The sequence below is a fragment of the Dermacentor albipictus genome, unplaced genomic scaffold, assembly GCF_038994185.2.
Source record: "Dermacentor albipictus isolate Rhodes 1998 colony unplaced genomic scaffold, USDA_Dalb.pri_finalv2 scaffold_29, whole genome shotgun sequence".
NCBI lineage: Eukaryota > Metazoa > Arthropoda > Arachnida > Ixodida > Ixodidae > Dermacentor > Dermacentor albipictus.
Genome location: NW_027225583.1, coordinates 3,211,847 through 3,233,276, shown reverse-complemented (window position 1 = coordinate 3,233,276; position 21,430 = coordinate 3,211,847). Strand labels below are relative to the sequence as shown.

The 21,430-nt window shown below is 46.9% G+C and overlaps 1 protein-coding gene across 2 annotated transcripts in view; it reads left to right on the top strand.

The window, feature by feature from the left end:
* Positions 1-17: 17 nt before the first annotated feature.
* The window catches only part of LOC139052695 (ATP-dependent RNA helicase TDRD9-like), an 83,871-nt gene continuing 62,458 nt past the window's right edge, over positions 18-21,430 (top strand). The window contains exons 1-6 of one of the 2 annotated variants that reach the window (XM_070529740.1): positions 18-94; positions 6,788-6,968; positions 15,632-15,813; positions 17,565-17,625; positions 18,596-18,802; positions 20,750-20,971. In XM_070529740.1, the coding sequence (XP_070385841.1) occupies positions 6,831-6,968; positions 15,632-15,813; positions 17,565-17,625; positions 18,596-18,802; positions 20,750-20,971 (810 nt within the window). In that variant the 5' untranslated portion in view covers positions 18-94; positions 6,788-6,830. Of the gene's footprint in view, positions 95-6,787; positions 6,969-11,924; positions 12,089-15,631; positions 15,814-17,564; positions 17,626-18,595; positions 18,803-20,749; positions 20,972-21,430 lie in introns of those variants that run through there. The other variant, XM_070529742.1, reaches the window with a different exon arrangement.

Below are 21,430 nucleotides of genomic sequence, written 5' to 3'. Positions count from 1 at the left end.
ATGGATAGAGTCTGTCGAGCGTCCGCTAGCGAACGCGTTCGACGCAGCATTCGTCAGCCTATTTCTGCAGCCTGTGTCACGACGCCAAAACAAGGTACGGAAATGCAACTTTCTTTTTCTATTACAATGCACTTGTTAGACCGCATGCTTATAGCGAACGAGTGTTTAGCGCGGCTCACAGAAAAGGCCATTCGGCAGCATTTCCCCCACCTGAACCGCAAGCAGTCGGGTATGCTTCGTTACTTGCTAAACACCTTGAATTTGCGATAATAACAGAAGCATCTTAGGTATTTGACGTGTGATACGCATGTTGTGACTTGTAAAATGCAATCAAACGTTTGTTATTTATGGTGTACCGTGCACTGCGGTACGCTTTTGTGTTGCACCGAGTCGGCGTCCGCTTCGTATTTTTTTCCTTGTTTAGATGGATCACAAATAATTGAACTCGCGTCCGAGTCGCTGCGCGAACGACTGACTGCCGTATATGCATGGATAATGTGCAAAGAGCACGTATCACACAAACCTCGTGGGCTCGTCTGGTGGATATATCTATATAGTGCATCATAAATGGGGTCCTCGCTGACCACGTCTGTCCATCGGGTCGTTCGTCATCAGAGATGTTGCCTAGCGCAAACAAAGAATGCCTGCCTTTCCACTTGCGGGGCAGTGCACGATGGCAGTTAGTTGCCTTGCCGGCTTTGTTTCGCAGTTCGGCCCACGTGCGACGAACCTGTAACCTTTCCCTATGCTGCAACCTTTACGAGACCTTCTTTCTCGCGTTTTCCCGGCCATTGCGCGCATGCGTGAATTGCGCGAGAGACATGTGGGGACTTTTTCTCCAGGAAATGTGCCGTTCCCCACATGTATACTGCGCAGTACAGCGGAGGAGGGCGCGCTTGGCTCCGTTTGTCCCTAGCCGAGCTGCACTAAACACGCGGGAGTGGATAAATGCGTAAGCTAGCTCTCCGTTCGCCCAGAGTCCTTTGATGCTTTTACACTTTAATACTTCAAAAGGTGTATTAGAGTACTCTGGTTCGGCTTTCGTAGCGGCGCGCCCAAGTATTCGACCTCGTTACTAAGAGGACCTGTGGTGGACTTCCGTGCTTGAACTTTCATTTTACTTTATTTTCTTTCTTTTTATGTTTCAGTATTATTGTATCATGTACCCCTTTCACTTCTACAGTTCCTTTTCTCTTTTTTTCCTGTATGGTTCGCCACCACGCCTGATACGGAGGGTTCCTGCCAAGGGGAACGAAGCCATCCGGCACTCAGCGCGGGGATTGGGTCTTAGATGGCGCTTTAGCTGCCGCGGACAAATAAATAACGACACGTTGTTACTGCGAATTCGTTTAGTACGTGTTAACTGACTGACGTTATACTGACGTCCTTTTTTCGTGGCTGGGTGGCGCATACGCACCGTGTGCCCGTGGGGCACGGGCTCCTCCCGTCGGCAACGACCGTGTCACAGGCTGAGTGCCGAAAACGTACACTGCAAAGCGGCAAACCTTATGTTACGTGCACTCCAGTGACACGAGCCATCATTGCGCTGATAACAAAAACTCTTACGCTTCGCCATTACACACTCTGTATCGGTCCTACGATCCCATTTGCACGAAGTTATAGGCGGCCGTCGTCGCAAAGCCCTTCGTCCTTCTCGGTATTTGCTCAGAGGCACATTTTGAGGCGCCAGAGAGGCGAGATTCCCTAGCCAATAGTATCCACAGCGGTCAAGATTCCCCAGCAGTATACGTCTCCACATTTCTCTCTGGGAGCTTTTTTTGGGGCGGGCAAACGGGGGAAAGAAGCTCTCGTGCGACTTTTCGTATGTTTAGGGAACAAGTAGTTTCCGATGAGAATGCGTTGAATGGCCCGTTGAGCGAAAAAAGCCGCCGGCGTCTGTAGCAACGAAAATTCCCATTGGCTGCGACGCCACGTCATGACCACGTGACGCTGGCTCGTGCCTCGACGGAGCAGAGAGGGCGAAAGGGCACAATTAAAGTCGCTTTAGGAACACTTGCTGCCATAGAGTTTCATACATTAATTACTAGAGGGAACTCTGGCGCTGCAGTCGTTGTACCACCATGGGTATGATGGGAAGTACGTGGATTTGTCTGGCCTTCGTGCTTGTCGATTCAGACGTTCTTGTGGCTTTTCATATTACGCTATATAAATATTACTGTCGTACATTTCCGCGCAACCTATAATATTCGATGTGCAGAAGACGCCGCGAACACGCACGATTGCTCTTAATGGCAATGGCTGAGCTTGTCCTGGTGGCTAAATTGAAACGCGCCAAGCGTCGCAAGGCACTGGCATGCCCGCGATAAATTCATAAGGGCGTTTCATTCGCTTGTCGGCACATGCGTTCGTGGCTTAATGGTTTCAATATGAGGCTTCTGGGCTAGAGTTCCTGTGTTCGAATCCTGCCGTTGCATGATTTTATTAATGTTTGTTTAATTATTTATTACGTAGTACGTTGTTGAAAATGACCAGTTTATGAAGTCACAAAGCCGTTTCAAGCCAAAAGGACGAAGTTTAGGCAAATCCCATGTACTTCCCATGCTGGTACAACCGCTCTCACTGCAGCTCCCGTAGACACTAGCGCCAGAGTTTCTTCTAGCCACGGCATTGCGTGAGGGGAGAGGGCATTGCCACGACGCCACGTCTACCTCGCTCTCGCAAGCCTCGTTCCGTGTCCGTGCAAGCTCTCGCCTGCCTTCAAACTGCGCCTCGGTAAGTCCCATGAGAACGCGCCAAGCGTCTCAATGCGGTCGCTCCGCAAGGAGTTCTCAACTCGGATGACCGACTCAGCGGCGTCCAGTTGGACAATAACGATTTCGCATTCTTAACTCGTAAGAAGTGCTTAGGCACGGCCGCTCGATTAAAAAGAAAGGTGTGGCCTGCCGCGTCGAGATGGCTGCAATGGGAGCGAACGCGACAGCCGTATAGTTTCATTCAAGGCCGCTTGACTGGGACGCAGAAGCTTGATGTGGGCGAGTTGGTTTACATGAATGAAGTGGGCGCTACAAAGACGCGGACTAAGAGAAGAACATGGACGCGCAAGAGAAGAACATGGACGCGCCTGTCCGTCGTGCATGTTCTTCTCTTAGTCACGTCTTTGTAGCACTCATTTCTTTTTTTCTTGACTGGGCCGAACGGCGTGAGCTATCGGGTACGGGACCCGGTTTCCACGGGCGACAGCGTTCGAAGCGCGTTGCTCACGCATTTCCTATGCCGATTCCAGAGAACAGTGCCCGAGTGGTGGCGCAGGGGCGGAACGGCGTTTTTGATGCACGCGGCAAGCCTCACCTTTCTTTTATTAGAGCGAAAGCTTTACTGGGCGCGAACTTGCGATTTCGCCGTGGCTGTGCTCCGAGGAGGCACATGACGTCACACCGCGTTCCTCGTCGTTGCGCTCGCCTCCGCTCACTTCGCCAGCTGCGTCGCATGACTGATAACATATCGAAGGATTGAAAAGGGGAGCTCGCGTGCGCCGCAACCACAGTTGAGGCTGCAGTATAGACGGCGACAGTTCTGATAAGCAGGAGGAGGCCTGGAATCGACGTCGGAACGAGACGAAGAGGAAACGAATCGCCCAGGAAACAGACGAACAGCGCGCCGAACGACTGGCTAAACGCCGCAACATAGCTAGACAGCCAGACTAACCTGGACTTGCAATCAAAATTAACCAAGGCATAATCATGCTATGCCTTAGCTTTCGCTACGTATATCCTGGCATAGCCGAGCTAAGCCACTGCAAATTTTTTTATCCAGGGGTCGTGGCTTAGGTGTCGTCGGATTTTTAAATTGTCTAGTTTGCGTTGGTCCTATAGTCAGATATTGTAAGCACGGGAACGCTGTGCGCTACAATGAAACGACAGCTGAGGCGATCGATCAAGACGTGGTACATGGAGTGTGCCCCGCGGAGGATTGAGATTAATGTTACAGCAGGGATTATCTACGAACTATTTGTGTGCCTATTGCAAATAATACACATCGCTTTATTAAGAAGAAAGAAGAACGATTACGCGTTTATTATTGTCCTCGTTAATCACAAGATACACTTCTTGTATCGCAGTTGGCATTTTGTGTGCGGCCACGCAGTTGAGATCTACGCTGCCCCAATCTTTGAGGCCTTGCTCCATGTGTTGGAACTGCCGCCATATTGCGCCACAGTCGCTACAAAATGCAAAGTTTGCTACATGATGCTGCAAAAGCCCGACTTTGGCGAAAAAGTGGGCCATGTCTGCGCCAGAAGGGGTTTCAGAGCGTTCTGCATAAATAGGTCTTGTGGTAGCGATTGTGAAAGGGAACAAAGCGGGCTGGCGCTTTGTTTGTTCGATAAAAAGAATCCGGCTTGATGCAACAAGTTTTTCGGTATCAGCTGCTCAGTACCTGCTTTCTAGACTTCTGCAAGATAGCAGATTGTGCTCAATGACCTTAGGTTTTTTTTTTCTTCTTTTGCAAGATGAAAGTTTGTCAACGTCACTGGGTAACTTTGCCAAACAAATGCCCCTAGTACAGAGTTTTACATTAGGGGACGCAAGCGGGGGGCTTGCGTATACGCAAGCCACTTGCGTCCCCTAACCTAAACCTCTCTACTATTTCCAGTATACGCTAAGTATCCTCCCTGATCGACAGCCTCCTGCATGATGACGGGAAGTGGTGGACACTACCCCCCGTGGACAGACTGGGTGACTTCTCGCAGAACTTTTTTTTTTTTAGCTAAGATTGCCTGAAGGGACGGGGAATCACGCCTTGCGATGTTTGTGAAAGCCCTTCTGAGCCTGTCGCACGGACACGCGAATGTAGAGAGAGGCTTTAACGAAACTAGACGCATATGATACGCGAGAGCGAGCAAGCTTTTCAATAGCCACGTGCATACGTGTACTCCTCTCTATAATTTCGCATTCAGACAGATTTGGGTGGCGTGCAAGAACGAGCTCCCTGACCAAGGAGCTGATCAAGCGAAAGGTTCGAGCGAACAACAGCTACAATGACTGGAAGATCAGACTCCGGTGCCGTCATGTGCAAAGAAAGCAGCGCATAATTTTTTTCCGATTAATTTTACGACAACAGTGGAGACTGCAAAAGGAAAATAATTGAGCCAATTGATGTTGAGCAATGCTGAACTACTCTCGGTGAGGTAAATGAAGGCCAAAATGCTTTTATGACATCGACAGTGGTCAAGCTCTCTTGCAGGAGATACAGGAGATGCTGTCAGAGGGCCCTTGCAAGCCAGGAAGCACCTAGAAAAAAAAAAAAACCCGGTGCCCTTGCACTCGGTGAAGAAGGATGACCAGCGAAGCTGTGTATGCGGGCCGATTAATGGCGATCTGCACCTCCATCGCGGGTGGGCCCGGCATTGCACTATGTTCGGTATCGGCCCACGTATGGGGATTGCTTAAAGGGACACTAAAGGTAAATATTAAGTCAAGCTAAAGTGATAGATAACTGCTCGACAATCTAAGGCGTTAATATAATCGCGAACAGAGCCTTGATAATCGATAAATTGAGGTAAATGCAGGACATGATTATTAATCGATAAATTGAGGTAAATGCAGGACATGATTAGAGACTCCCCCGGAACATTCAAGTACTTGCCCGATGACGAAAGCACTCCTCAGTTAAATTCTCTCGCTGGTACTCAACTACTCGTTGCAAAAAAACATCTTTGTATTATATTTTAAGACGAACTAATTAAAATGCTGCTTCTTGAGTTCTATTTCATTTTTGGAAAAAAGAACTCGTTGAAATTTCCCTTGGCAACGACGTGAACAGTCGAAAGGTTTAGTTTGCGCTCGACTCTGCACCGCCCACGCTTTCGCGTTTCGGTAGTTTCGTTATCGCGTGGTGCTGCGCTGGTTTTGCTGGCTCGCGAAACTCGCACAAACTGCAAGTATAGCAGAGAATCCAACTTCCGTGTGGCGTCGCGGGATGCCCGAACGGTCTACGCCACTTGACTGAAAAGCAGCTGCAGCGGTATCTTCGGGATCGGCTCACTCACGGGGAGTGCTTAACGCCTGCTTCACCTCCGCCGTGGGTCGGCCCATTGTTATTATTCCAGGCACTTCAGTAACTCAACTTGTAGCTAAACTTATGATCTGATATCACAACTACGATGAAACCGATGAATTTTGTACTGTACCATTTTTTTTATTTTTTTTCCTGATTTATTTTAAATATTGTCCCCGGTAGTTCTGCGTAAGAAATATATATATATATATACATATATATATATATATATATATATATATATATATATATGTGTGTGTGTGTGTGTGTGTGTGTGTGTGTGTGCGTGTTCTTATCCTTATCCTACCAGCCCTTATCCTATCATTCATTTATGCCAAAGCAGCGTATACTCTTGATAATGAAATCTGTTCATTCCCTTTGTTCGCTAATACGCAACCACTTCCCCCCAAACAAATTCAAATTGTTTTTTGTTATAAAGATATACTCAGTAAAACAAAGGGGGAAGGGGACGTTGAAGAGCGCCGGGCGCGCTCCTCCTCACCGAAATATTCGAGGCGTGGGAGCTCGCTTGGCGATCGTCATGACGTCACACGCATATATCATCCTCAACGGTCACTTTTTGGTATTCAATATCTAGAGTTGCCGATCCGCCTTCTCCCTCGGTGCGGGTGTAAAATAAAGTAAATAAATGGAGAAATTGTAACGAGCGTCTTTTATGCGATGCCTTTCGTCTCTTCCGTTACCTCGATCGTTGAAAAAAAAAAGAATATTCTCAACAATATAAAGCGATGAAACGGACACGGTCTCGCAGGTAAAGAAGGCGTCCTACAGCAGAGTTCACCCCGCCGGAAACAATGGTAGGCACGGAGCATCAACAGCCCCACCGCAGCGAGGTGGTGGTGGGCCAGGGTCCACCAGAACCGGTTCAGTCGGACGGCACGATGTCTGCGAGCTCGAGTTCTGGCACCGAAGAGGACGACCGGAAGCCAGCGGTAATATTTATTATCTATGTAGATTTCACTTCTGCGAAAGTCGTGCTCTTTAATTTCACAGTTTTGGATCATCTAACGTCGCTTCAATTTATTTTCCTGGAAATTTGAATTTTTTTATACCCTTGAGATTCACGCCTTTTCGCTACGGAACAGCCAACTAACCAACCAACTGGCCGAACATTATCTATCGTTTCTTTTGTCTTGACCGTAAATCATTTGATCTCGAGATACGTTACAGCTTTCTTCCCGGTTATACATTATTTTCTTTATCTCAGCCGCTCTCTATTATGCTGAGTTTTGGTCACAATAATAAAAAAAACGCTCGTAAAACCACCTGCTTCTTAGTCAATCCCCCGCTGAGGATATAAGTCATTGTTTAGAAACAAGAACAACGAGCCGAACGATTTTGTTCCGGTTTCCCTGAGCCTTAAGGATTACCACGACTTCCAGAAAGCGATCGCAGGAAACCGTGGAGTAGCTGGCGGTACTTCTATACTCGTGAGACCCTCTGTATATACACTGTGAGCATACAACCAAACCCTAACGATTCAGAAACTATGTACTCCAACTCGTTCCTTTTGCAAGTTCACCTGGGCTGCGACTTCCTAGCGATGTGCCCTTTCCGATCGATGACTCGCCGTGGTTGCTCAGTGGCTATGGTGTTGGGCTGCTGAACACGAGGTCGCGGGACCGAATCCCGGCCACGGCGGCCGCATTTCGATGGGGGCGGAATGTGAAAACACCCGTGTGCTTAGATTTAGTTGCACGTTAAAGAACCCCAGGTGGTCGAAACTTCCGGAGCCCTCCACTACGGCGCGCCTCATAATCAGAAAGTTCTTTAGGCACGTAAAACCCCGTAATTTTTTTCCGATCGATGCTATTCGGAAAACGCTCCGCTTGCGTTATCAGTGGAGTATCAGCGGCATATAACCGAGTGCAAGGCATCGCTATACGAAATCGGGCTGTTAATGAGCACAGCGGCTTATTTCAGACTCCGGAACATACGTACACTCCGCATTACTCCATGCCTAGAAACCATCTTGAGAGCGATCACACTTCTCACTTCCTCTTTTCCGCACGTAAAAAAGTGTGATCGATCGATTATTTCCTGTTCGAGTCTCAACGTATATGCTGATGGTATATTCTTATGCACGTTGCCTTCAATGCACATGGCATTCGATCCTTTTTCATAATTGCCCGGGACATGCCCGATTAAACAAGATAGATAGATAGATAGATAGATAGATAGATAGATAGATAGATAGATAGATAGATAGACAGACAGACAGACAGACAGACAGACAGACAGACAGACAGACAGACAGACAGACAGACAGACAGACAGATAGATAGATAGATAGATAGATAGATAGATAGATAGATAGATAGATAGATAGATAGATAGATAGATAGATAGATAGATAGATAGATAGATAGATAGATAGATAGATAGATAGATAGATAGATAGATAGACTCACATTCGTTTCTGACGTGAAGTCAGACGCATGCGAAACTAATTGCCGTCAGCTTGCATGAAAATTGTCTGATTTCATGTCTATAGACCATGGCGCGACAACGCGCGGCTTGCGAGCCGGGTGTGCTATTCTACAACATCGGGAAATGCCGCAGTGCATGTTGTCGGATTCGCCATCTTGTCGGCTCTGATTGGCCCAGAAAGCGGCTGCGACCTCTCTGGTTGGCTCAAATTACCGCCGTTATATACCAAAGCGGACAAAATGGCGGAATTCGAGAATGTCCGGAATAGCACCCCAAGTTTTTTTATCGGCGCGGCTTTAAGACTTTTATACGCGTTGTGCGCCGCTGCTGCAGTCGGAGCATGGCCACACGATAAGAAAAACGTCAGTTTTGTCTCTAAACACCATGCACGACATGAGCCGTTGGCAGTGTCGAAAAAACTACTGTGCAAGCGCAGGATGTCTTGTTGGGAAGAGGTAAGAAACGCGCACGGTCAGTGACCACCGAGTTCGCCAAGTTACGGACGCCAAGACCGCATTGTGGGCGCAGCGTCGATTATTAGAGACTTTTAGTGTGTCCGGTATTCCGGCAAGTGCGGGCGGTTTGCCGGTATAGCGGGGGCGTAAACGTGAGCGGCCAGATTGGTGGCGCCAGCTGGTGGTGCAAAGCTCAACCACACAAACACAGAGCTAAATACTATATTCTGCTTATCTGCTGTTGTAAATATTCGACAGTGGCGTAATCATGTTCACAATCACGCCGCTGCCAAAAATTTGCACCACTAGCGAAGCAGGATATAGTGGGTTACTGCAGTTTTAGCTCTGTGTTTGTCTGGTTGAACTCTCGCTACCAGGCGGCTGCAGCGATTTATAGCTACGCCCCCGCAAATCCGGTAATCCGCCCAAACCGCTCCCGTTTACCGGAATAGCGGACAGGATAAAGGTATCTATTAAATCCAACATACACTTTCCCAATACTGTCGGTTTCGATTGAATATATGACGCCAAACAAGACTGCATTTCTCCGTCAGCAAAAAGTGCGACGTTTCCTGCGATAGTGGGGCCCGTACGTGAGGCTCCCGCAGAAGTTAGTCCCGGCCCTTGCTGGTTCTGAGTTGTACGGTAGAGTCAAAGCACTGCCATGAAGTGCGTTTTGAACACTGCGAGTTGACGCAAAAATGCCAGGACGTTGCGTGGAAATTCCAACCTGCCACACGGATGTTGCGCCTTCATTGCCGCGTTTAAGCAATGAACATCTTTTTTTTTTTACGCCAATAAGCATGAGGAGGCGTGTACAGAAAGTTTACAAGACGGCGGAATCCGCGAAAGCGTTGCATTTCCGAGCAGTTTGGGACCGTAGCGAGCAAAAGTGTACAATATATATATGTTGTTAGCATATTACCAGTGTACAGGCTAAGAATAGTAATACCCGATACCGGACCGAGTTCGAAAACTGCGGTATTCAGGTATCGCGGTCCGTAGACTTTTGCGGTCGGCTCTACATGGAGGTGCTGTAGTCATGTCAAGCTGAGGCGACATGTCAAGTTGCGACATAGAGTCCCTCAGCAAGGCAACATGCGAACGGAGTGCCATCGGGCTGTCGGTATCCTATAGCGGCGCCAGCATCTACGCGTTTGCGGACATCACGCCGGGGGATAACTACCACAATAGAGAGTTTTAGCGCGTCCGGTATTCGGGCAAGCGCAAGCGGACGGGCGGGCTGGCCATTTTACCGGATGAGCGGAGGCGCAAACGTGAGCGGTGCAGCCACCTGGTGGCAAAGAGCTCAATCGAACACAGAGCTAAGATGGCAGTAACCAAGTGTAATGTGCTTGGCTGCTGGTGTTAATGTTTGGCGGAAGCGTAATCGTGAACATGACTATTTAAATGTTTAAAATGTTTTGGGATTTGTTACGACAATAGTAGCTCTGTGCTTGGCTGGTTATTAAGCTCTGTGCCACCATGTGGCTGCACCGTGCAGGACGCTCACGTTTACGCTAAAGTAGCTAAAAGATAATTTTAGTGCGTCGGGTATTCCGGCAAGCGCGGGCGGTTTGCCAGTTTAGAGGGGGCGTAAACGGGAGCGGCCATAATGGTGGCGCAAAGCTCAACCACAGAAACACAAAGCTAATTACTATATTCTGCTTAGCTGCTGGTGTGAATTTTCGACAGCGGCGTAATCGTGTTCACAATTACGTCGTTGCCAAAAATTTGAACCAGCAGTGAAGCAGGGTATAGTGGGTTACTGCGGTTTTAGCTGTGTTTGTCTGGTTGAACTCTACGCCATCAGGCGGCTGCACCGCTCTGCCCGCTCACATTTACGCCCCCGCCAAACCGGCAATCCGCCCATACCACTTACCGGAATAGCGGACAGGCTAAAAAGTATATATAAATAAGTGTGAGCGACCAGATTGGTGGCGCCAGCTGGTGGCGCAAAGCTCAGCCACACAAACACAAAACTAATCATTACATTCTGCTTAGCTACTGGTGTAAATTTTCGACAGCGGCGTAATCGTCGCTGCCACGAATTTGCACCAGCAGCGAAGCAGGATATAGTGGGTTACTGCAGTTTTAGCTCTGTGTTTGTCTGGTTGAACTATACGCCACCAGGCGGCTGCACCGCTCACGTTCACGCTCTCGCAAATCCGGCAATCCGCCCAAACCGCCCCCCTTTGCCGGAATAGCGGACAGGCTAAAAGTCTTTAAAGTCCCATCATCACAGCGGTAGTAGTATGGAGGGGCTTTAGCTTACGCCTTTGTTCATCCGTCAAAACGCCCAGCTTGGCTGCTGGGCGTTTTGCTGAGCGTTATGTGCCGGACACACCCGATCGGCTCTACTACAGAGCTATAGTGAACTAGAATGTACTTTCAAATATGAGACGGAATTCACTTAAATTGCGGCGCTAATTTGTTACTGTGGCTGTACCCTGCGCGTCTAGAAAATATGTCCAAACCGTTTCAGGGAGAAAACCAGTGGATTAACGCTGCCAAGTGTTTACATGTAGACTCCAAAACGAGATCTTTCTTCAAAACGTCAGCAATGCAGTGCAGTGGTGAGCACAACATCTTTTTTTCGAACAGTTAGAGGGAAATATGCACGCCCATGTACTGTATAGACAAGCGAAATTCACGACAAAAGTGCATTTTTTTTTTTCGCTGATCACGTAAGGCCCCGATTTCGCAACCGCTGTTATCCGACTGTGTTTCAAAAGGTTCGGTAGCATAAAAAAAAAGAATTGCGGCGTAACCACTGCGCGACAAGCCAAACTGTGCGTAACATAATGCTACCGTATACAACGCAACGTTTTTGATATCCCGATTTCAGGACGTCAGTACGGAACCTAATGGAGGGTTTCTCCACTGATCTGTACCATTGTACTATGGGTGATCAGTGAGTTTCGCTTTTGTTTTGCCGCCAGAGGGCTCAGTGTCGGGTTCGAATATATATCACGGAGGAAGGAAACTGATGGTTCGGGCCGTTCGGGTACTCGCATGGTGCATGGGTGCGTGTAGTTTGTGGCGGAAAAGTTGTGAAATTGTGTTGAACGCGGCTATTGAAAAAGTTCACCAATGTGTCATATTCAACGAGTGAGCGCCACTGAACGTCTGTGCGAGTGACTTCGCCCTCGACATCAAGACCGCGCGTGAGTAGTGCAAGAGTGTTTGACATGTGCTTTCCATACAATGCTCACGGTGCAGCTGTCGGGCACGAGCGACTTATACCTTTTTGCGTATCATCTTGATAATTTCTCTCATTAGAGAGAGTGATTGCTTGAAACGGTTGCGAGTTACGCCTTTTCTCGTTGTCTTCTTTGTTTTGGTTTTCCTGGGTTTGTCTGACTTCCGTACTTTCAACTAACCAGTTCAAGAAATGAAAGAGCGTTACGGCGTTGAGCGTCGAATGACATGTAAAACCACCAGGAACACTTCGTAAAACTACCAAGTCGCCCGCAGCTTTAGCGAGCGACTTGGTAGGTTGTTGTGGTGGCTTCAAATGTCAGTCGACCCGCATGCTCGTGGCATGCGGATTTGCTTGCTCGGTTATCGCTGCGTTGAAGTCAAAAGACGCGGAATGTTTGTTGTCACTACGCAAGTCAGTTCCTGACGTTGTTGTGGGCAATCAATTGCTCGGTATTATGGCAATATTAGGTAAAAGTGTGGAGGTTTGTTCTTTTGAATGAGATAGTGACATGTTATATGTGAGTTGCTACATTCATTACACGTGAATGGCGTTGCCTGTGCTTCTAGGCAACGTACGTTAGACGCTAGGGCGTTTTTTTTCTTCCTTTTTAGCTGGTATAGAAAAGGTGTAGCCCTGCCCGCCTACACGAAGCCATTTTTTTAGCAGTAGTGTACCATGAAAACTACTTTCTACACCGCAGTTTCGATGAGTGTTGGTAGCAGACGACTAACAGGCTCGCGTTGCAAACGCATGGCGCCATTTTGTCTGCGACTGTCAGCACTGTGTGGCGACAAGTGCGGGGTTATACCAATGACGCATGCACTTTCAGTTTTTTAGGTAAGTAGGTGTGCAACAATAAAATATATTGTTGCAGTGCAAACGGTTTGTCAGTGAAAGGCAACTAATGTTCTTTGTTGTAGACACACTTATTTGCTTTGAGTTCACATATGTTTAAGCGTTTATCTCAAGAGTTATATGTATGAAAAAAATCTCAAGCTTCGGATGCCAGAGCCTTTAACTTATGCCGTGCTTCAAAGCTGAGAAGTTTGACGTTATCAATCACTCAGTTCCAGCCTCAAGCAACTGGAGCTAATACTATTCTGTTAGACAGGGTGACCTTTGTATTGTTAATATTTTTTGATACCTCTGGAGGTTCACAGTAACTCATCTCCCAACTTCAGGGCATCTTTATGCAGTGGCATAGCCAGAAACCATACTCTCATTTCACATATGAGCAAGCAACACTACAAGAAATTCTGCGTTGCATATGAAAGAAAGATGCAGGTATTGCATCATGTGATTCATTGTAACATTAGGTCTCGCACCTTTTATGCCACAAAATATGGCCTAATCATTGCACAAAATATGTTGCAGATTGAACAAGTGGTGTGACGTTTCTACGATCAGCGGTTGCAGTTCTCCACTTGCGCTCATGACCAAAACATAACAACCTTGCTTACAGAATGCACAGATATGCGATTTTGGTGTCGCCTTTGTGGTCCACAAGTTGCAGTTGAAGTATGTGAAGGGACCGTTCCCTGGGAAGTGTCGCAGATCAAAACCAGCTGTACTGCGAAATGCATGGAGTGAGACTTTTATGTCCGCACTGCTTGCATAGCTTCCGTAGTGTTGCCCGTTAAGTATGAAACAGCGTATCCTTTCAATGTGGTGGGTGAGCTACTCTTTCTTGCCTAACTGATATTGATATATATATATAATTTTTTTTTCAAATGTGCTACCCGCAAGCTTGTTTTTCATGGGGACTAATGCATTGACAAAGGGAAGAAACTAAGAGGGAGCGATAAAATTGAAGCCTGCCAAAATCAGCGAAATATACAATTCTGACCCTGCAGCTCTTAATTTTGCCCACTTCTCTGTTCAACATGTGCTCCTCTTAAAGAGACAACAGGTGCCATAGCAACACGCGGCTGCGTCACCCGCATGTTGCAAAGAAGACAAGTATATACATAACAAGAAATTGCCAAAGTGCCGCAGCATGTAAGGAAAAAAAATGTGTGTGGCACGGTTGGCAAAGTGCCTGAACCGGTGCACTTCGATTTAAATCTACTGGGAACCGAACATACCGGACTGAGTCTGCCGTGTGGGAAGCCTTTCTGTGTGATGTCGGACTTCTTTATAGTTTCTTTCCTTACTTCATGGACTAAACGGAAGCCAGATACGCATGATGGACTGAAATGCTGATTCAGCTCGTTGGTGACTGTGACGAGGCGCAGTGTCGCTGAATTGTGCCACACGCAGGCATGTCGCCGACGAGCTTGCTAGTGACAAGATTCTTTTGCAGCGCAGCATTGTTGCTCTTTTCTGCTGATTTAAATCGGCAATTCAGCCTGTCTTGTGAATTCAGCTTTGAGAGCCACTTTTGACTGGTGAAGTGGTCTTGCAACACTTTCATTTCTATTTATGTGAAGGAAATGGCTTGGTTATTAAATACCTATAAACTCTCCCAAATTTCCTGTAAGGTTTATGAACCTGGGCTCAAGTTACGATTTTGCAAATGTTGCATCATGTTATGCAAAAAGAAGTAAATTCGGTTTGAGAGAAGTTTACCAATCAGTCTCTTGGCATACCCTTTCAAGTGAGTGAAAGGACATTAGATGGTTTGAAACATTACTTACAGCGCATACATAGACAGGGACCAAAAGAACGACGAAGGCAAGCACTTTGTACCTGCTTTTTTTAAGTTACGCAAGCGGGTGAAATCGGCAACAACATTGTTACTGTCTAAAAATAGTGCGTTGCTTGTCATTTGGTTCTCCTTCCGTGCTGTGTATAAAGGTGTTAATGAAGTTTGTACGTTATCCACGAAAGGTATGTACTCGGGGTAAGGGAGTTTGAGGCTCTCGCCTTTGACTCTTTGACTCTCGCCATAAGGAAAGGCTTGTTAAGCCAGAGGAAATACACAAATGTGGACAGGCGGCGACGCTGCCTTGACGGTTGCCGCACCAACTTGTTGCGGCATCAGTGGCTGCCCGGGCCTGGATAATATTTTTTTTCGGTAAAGATTAACTGCATTGCATTCTTAAAGAGCCTAAGATTGCCCTTGGGATGTTTTGAGAACTTGTACTAAGCCGCAACAGCCTTCTAATAATCGACCTGTTACCGTGAAATTGACGAACGTAAAGATTTGTAGGAGTACTTCATCAGTCTAGACTGATTTTGTGCGCAGTGTCCCTTTACTTCCCCAAATGCCAATAGAAGGGCATTCACATCACCGGGCACAAGAAGCCATCTGTATTGCTGCTATTGATTTGGTTTTTCAGCTCCATTTGGAGTGGCTTTTGGTTTAAGAGAGGGGAAAAAAAAAAGTAAGAACTTCGGGTGTGCAAACCACAAGTGGAATGAGAAGGACAACACAAGTGTTGATGCTGAAAGTTGTTGTTCTCAATTCTCTTGGTCCGTGCTTGCACACCTGCCTTTCCGTAGAACGAATCCAATGTGCACAACTTTCAGCTGTTCGTAAGACTGCAATCGCATTCTGCTTCAGCTGGGAACCCCGGCAGCCGCCATGGCCGAGAAGACGGCGGCCCAGATCACGCTCGACGACATACTGACAGTCTTCAGCGCCACAAAGACGGTTAAGAAGGTCGCGTCGAACCAGAAGCTCTTCGTTCTGCCAGAGCCATCGTCTGATGACATCAAAGCCCTCGAGCAGCCAAAAAGAGCATTGTAAGTGACGGACGTTCAAATAACTAATCGCATACTGTGACGAGCAAGAAGAGCAAGAGTATCCGAGGGGCTAGATTTTTTTTTTTTAGTTGCAACCATGCGGAGAAAGACATTGAAGCCAGAGCAAACATAGGGGAAGGTAGTTGTTGCGGTTAGGTGAAATATAGAAATGGTAAAATAAAGCGTAATAAAAGGGGACGAAAAAGACAATTCCTGCAGGCGAGAGCCAAACCCGCATCTTCCGCATTACAGGTATGGTGATTTGCCAAGCACGCTACTGTGGCAGCAACTTTCCCACCCACTTGGGTATCATGTTTTTTGTGCACGGTGCTATCCCAGTGAGTGTTAGCCAGTTCCACTCAAAGCGAAGACGGTGGGCATGGAACATCCTTTCTTTTTAAACAGCAAGCATCCCTTAGTACACAAGCTTGGGTGCAAGCAATAGGCCAGTAAACCATCGTATGTCACCTTGTGGCATCAAGACTGCCAAATTCAAGGTCCTGGCTATGTATGCAGTGGCGAGAGGAATTGGAGAATCCGGGGCATGTATTTTGGAGGTTACAACAGGCAACAGATGGGGATGACATTTGTATCGCAAAGAAGTTGCTCTTGAAGAGATGGCAGGACCCACCTCTTGACAGTAGCGTTGCTGTGACGGTAAACGAGTTCAGAGCCAGAGAAAACACTGAAGTGGGATGAAATTTTTCTCCTAATTCATTCCAGTAAATAAGGTGCAGTGCTTCTAAATTCAAACGCCAACAGTTCCGAAACTACTCCCATGCATTAATATTTGTAATGGGGGCTTAATTCAGAGTACTCCAGAACGCACACTTGGGACTAATACATCCTTTTAAACCGGCTACAGAGCAATTACATATCACGCTTTCGTGTAATTACGCATAGAAGGTGGTTGTTCTGTTCCCATTTAAATTTATGAGCACTGTAGCTGCATTTTGTATCTATTCCAAATTTCTGTCTTTCTATCTTCTAAAGGAGCCCCGCAAAACCTTTACTTCAGAACTGGGAGCACACTGGAGTGCGATGACTTTCAATGAATGTATTCCCCGAAAAATTTTGCAAGTGGACTGATAAGATATGTGTGTGTGTGTTAGCTTGAGAGTGCGATGTCATGTCTCTTCACATAGGGTTGTTAGAGGTGGTTGGAACTATGCTAAGTGCAAAAGCCAGAATTACCCCGATTAAACAGGACCTGAAGCCGCAGCAACAAACTTGTGCTTATTAGGTTGCCCTAAATTGACGTGTCTTTCTGTGCGAACTTTACAAATATGTGGTGGCTTCAGTGATGTCAGTACATACTCTTTATAATGGCTACTTTTGTTGGGCGAGGGGGATGGGCGACTGCGGGCGGTGACCCTCCATATGGCCTATGCTCCATCTCGCCGACATTATTCAGTGTGGAAAAAGCGTAGTCGCATCACTCGGCTAGAGAAAGAAACCAGAAGAGTGGGTCCTCCGTTGACCTTCTGTGATTGCCCTCCGTATAACATTAACCGAGTGGATGAGTCATGAAAGGATTTGTAGCGCAGAGTAGGTTCACACGCCGCCTCCCATCTCCGGCACACGCAGCTGGGTCTTGTAACTGATTGGCTGATGCGAGCCTCAAGTCCTTGCTGCATTGCATGGAGTTCGCGAGACAGAAGTGCAGACAAGGAGGATCATTTAGTTGAGGCTCGTTAGTGGACGCGGCGGCTGGTTTGGCTTCTCTAATGCTGGACTGTGCACTTTTGCAGCTCCAGTGGAACGCACTATGCCAAAGAATACCAAGAGAAGGAGCTGCAGCTGTTGAAGCAGGTGTGTATTTCGCTTTTCGTGTGCTTCAGGACTGAAGCACATGTGTCGTGCCCCACACAGTTTCCTACAAAAATTACTGGAGAGAACTCTAGCACTACTAGCTTGCGAGAGCTGTGAGCATGGCAGTTGAGCCAACATAGACATGAGTAGTAGTACATGGATTTGTTTTTAAGTCTGGCCTTCTGACTTCAAACAGGTCTGTGACTTTGCACAAATGGACTATTTCTAAGGAAGTGTATTGCGTTAGAAAGGCAGTAGTTTACAATTGTTACGTATGTGTGCAGAAATTTATTGCCTTGCGGTGTTTACAAAATGACAATCTCCTAGAAATTTAGAAAGGTAAAGTGTAATAAATGCCATAAGCTATTAGTACTAAGGTAAGACGAAATCTTGTCCTATTCGTTATTCCCATGATAGAAGCATGATTACAGTGCCAGAGTTCCCTGTTAGTCATTTTAATGACATACTTCAGCAGAAGCTCATTGTTATGTTCCTGTTTGTTACGTTTTCCCATTTCTTACGCTCTCAAATGCCAGTCTCATTTAATTGCCATAGGATCATGTGTATTAGCTTCCCATTTGGTTGTCAAGTCCAACAACAGCAATGATGCGTCACTGATGCTGCCTCACTTGTCGGCGTCGACTACATTTACCGTCACGTGTTGCCATTAAAAAGTCACCTCCAGGGTTTTCGGTTGTTTGTTCAGTACTTTAAATTTAGAGATTTCTCAAGGTTTGTCTTTTTCCTATTGAAGTTCACATAGTGTTTTGTGAGAGCAGCTTTCTGCCTCTTCTATATTGCTACTGCAGGTGTTTTCAGACATTGTTTTCCCTGATCATGCATTCTTTCCTGCGGACGATCCCCTAAGGAACGTGTCGGCAGCGCTTTGCTGTAAATGGTGATGCAAGGCTTTTTGTGTGCGTCCGTGGCTTTGTTGACGCTGTCCTACTTTTATCTCGCTGCCAATCAGTTGGAGCCAGCGGACCAGGCAGGACCATCGAAGCGACCTGGGGATGCTGTGGGCGACGATCTCCTCGCCGTTGCGGGGTCTCAGGCCGGCCAGTCTGCCGCCCTCTCAGACTTGGCGGTGGAGAGCACCCAGCAGATCTACGCCACCTACTGCCAGCGGGCGCACGTGCCAAACATGGACCTGCCAATCATGGAGTGCAAGGAAGATGTCAGTGACCTTCCCGCAATCTTGAGTGGCAGTTGAAAAGCTTCTTGTCTTTCTGGAACTGTCAGATGATAGCGGGGATAATCGGAGGGGAAAAAGAAATTTGGCGGTACATCCATCCTTTGGAGATGATTGACAGTGTTTATGCAATTAGCAGTCTTTCTTATGAGGGGAGTGTAATTGGTGATGACATGTTTTACATGTTATGATTATAATGAAATTAACGAGACAAAGTTGTGATGTCAGATGTTGTACAAGTGCAGAGAGTTCATTGAAGGAATTGGTGAGGCCTGCGGAGATGCCAGACTCCTCTTCTGCTGCTTTTTCTTTTTCATTGAAGAGCGGCATATTCTCAGTGGCACAAACCCAGGGACCCAAGTCGGCACGAAAGAAGTTACGAATGAATGTATGTAAAAGTGCGCATAGTTCCCAAAAGAATGCTTATCGCATGTAAAACGGGTTTATGAATTGCTGTGTGCGAACCTGCCAGCTCTCGGGAATTTTCCGTAAGGTTTTCAAATACGTGCTCATTTTATTTTGCAAATGCTGCATCAAGTTTATGAAAAAGTTTGTTGACAAAACAGTTTTCCACACTTTCCGTTCAAAGTTCTCTAAAAAGAAATGGACACTAGAGGGATACTTCCTTCGAGCAACTTTTCACAGGTAGGTTCCTGAAGCAGGTTACATCTGGCAACATCAGAGTCGCTGGGATAGTCACTGTGATCAAAAAAAAAAACATTGCTTGTCATTATCTGCTTGCGGCTGTTTGTGTGCTGCCTCTGAAGGTATGTCATTGCTAAAAAAGTAGTATGTGTGTGCCCCACAAAAGGGCATCTGCTCGGGCCAAACTTTAAGTAAATGGCCAAGTTTTTCTCGGTTGCATTGCCAAAACGTTTCTCTACGCGAGCTTTTCGTCGTGAATCCACTCGTACATCAAATGGAAACTGGAGGCTGCACTATATCCCCGCTATCAGAAGCTAGGCTTTTTTGACAATCGAAATTTTCGTTGCTGCTAGCTTGAGATTTTGACTGTATTAGCTCATCATGAGTTTCGTCACTTTTGATGAGCCCACCTCGTTGTCGGTATTTCTCTAATTTTCTAATGACTTGTTGCGTACGAAACACCCAGCTAGTGGTTTTTATTCTGGACTAATTCCTGCTTTTGTTCTCGGCTTACCACGGCTTCATTTAGATGGGAGGGGAATGCAAGAATGCTCGTGTATCGTGCCTTTTGTGTACCCTAAAGAACCCCAGGGGATCGAAGTTTAATCCGAAGCGCCTATTACGGAGTACATTTATAGCCCGCTATGTAGGTTTGGGATGGTAAAGTAGCGAAAATTTTTAATTATGATATTCAGAGTTTAACATGATAAAGCCAACTGCAGTGACATTTTGGACCGTGTAACATGCCTAGTTCCAAATGGCATATATCTAGGGCAGCTTCTGTACGAAAGGTTGTGTATGAAATACGAGAGAACATGTAAGAAGCTAGAAGAAATAGCCATTCGTTATGCTCAAACAAGAAGACGCTGTCATAACTGCTTGCTGAAGCTGATACAGAAAGCAGAGCGTTGAATGAATGCAGAGCCCTGGGCGTGGCCTCGGAAATTAAGCGGCACTTCCATGGTGTGCTGGACGTCTCCGAGGCCTGCGTCATATCTGCCAATCGAAAGGGGCCCACGTTGTTAGCTAAGGTGCTTCGCTTGCAGGGTGTTCATAAAAAAAAAAATAGGCAATCGCCAGCTGTGAAACTTTGCCAGAATGCTTAGGCAGCACATAACTACTTACTTGTAAGCCATTTAGCTAAAGTAAAATTTCGTTGCCGTTCGTATTTCGAAAAGGTTAGGAAATTACCATATTGCTGATTGTTCGCTCTGTGGTGGTAAGGCTGCATTAAGTAGAGAAAAAAAAATGCCTTGAGGTGATTTTTCACGTGCCTTCTTGCGGCAGGTGCTGCGAATGGTGGACACATACTCCACAGTGGTCATCCGGGGAGCCACGGGTTGCGGCAAGACAACGCAGGTGCCCCAGTTTGTGCTGGACCACTGCGCCTCCATGGGCGTCCACTGCAACATCGTGGTGACGCAGCCGCGCCGGATCGCAGCCATCAGCGTAGCACGCCGCGTGTGCCAGGAGCGCCAGTGGACGCTGGGCAGCATCGTCGGATACCAGGTGCGGGGGACGCTTCCTCCACCAGATCACTGTCTTTGCCTTCATCCTCACTATAGTTGTTGACCTACGATACGGTGGATTACTGAATGCGGTCGACTCCCGTTAATTTGACCCCTGTTAATTTGACTTTTTGCCTAATTCAAACCCACAGGAATGTCCCAGCAGGAAACCATAATTTGCCATAGAAGCAAAACTCCTTCAGTTAGAATACGGTAGCATGTTGCTTCGGTGAACACCCAACCGGCGCTTTCTCATGCATGCAGAGACGGTTTTGCATCACCGTGCAGAGCTTGAAGACGCGAGAAATTCAACAGATTGCGCTACTGGTTCCCTAGGTAATGGGGGCGACAACAGCAACCTATCCTGCAGCGATGACGATTTGTACTGAACCATGGGCGATGTTCATGTTGCAAAGTATGCTTGAGTTAGGTGTACAGTTGATTAAGAGGCTTATATGTA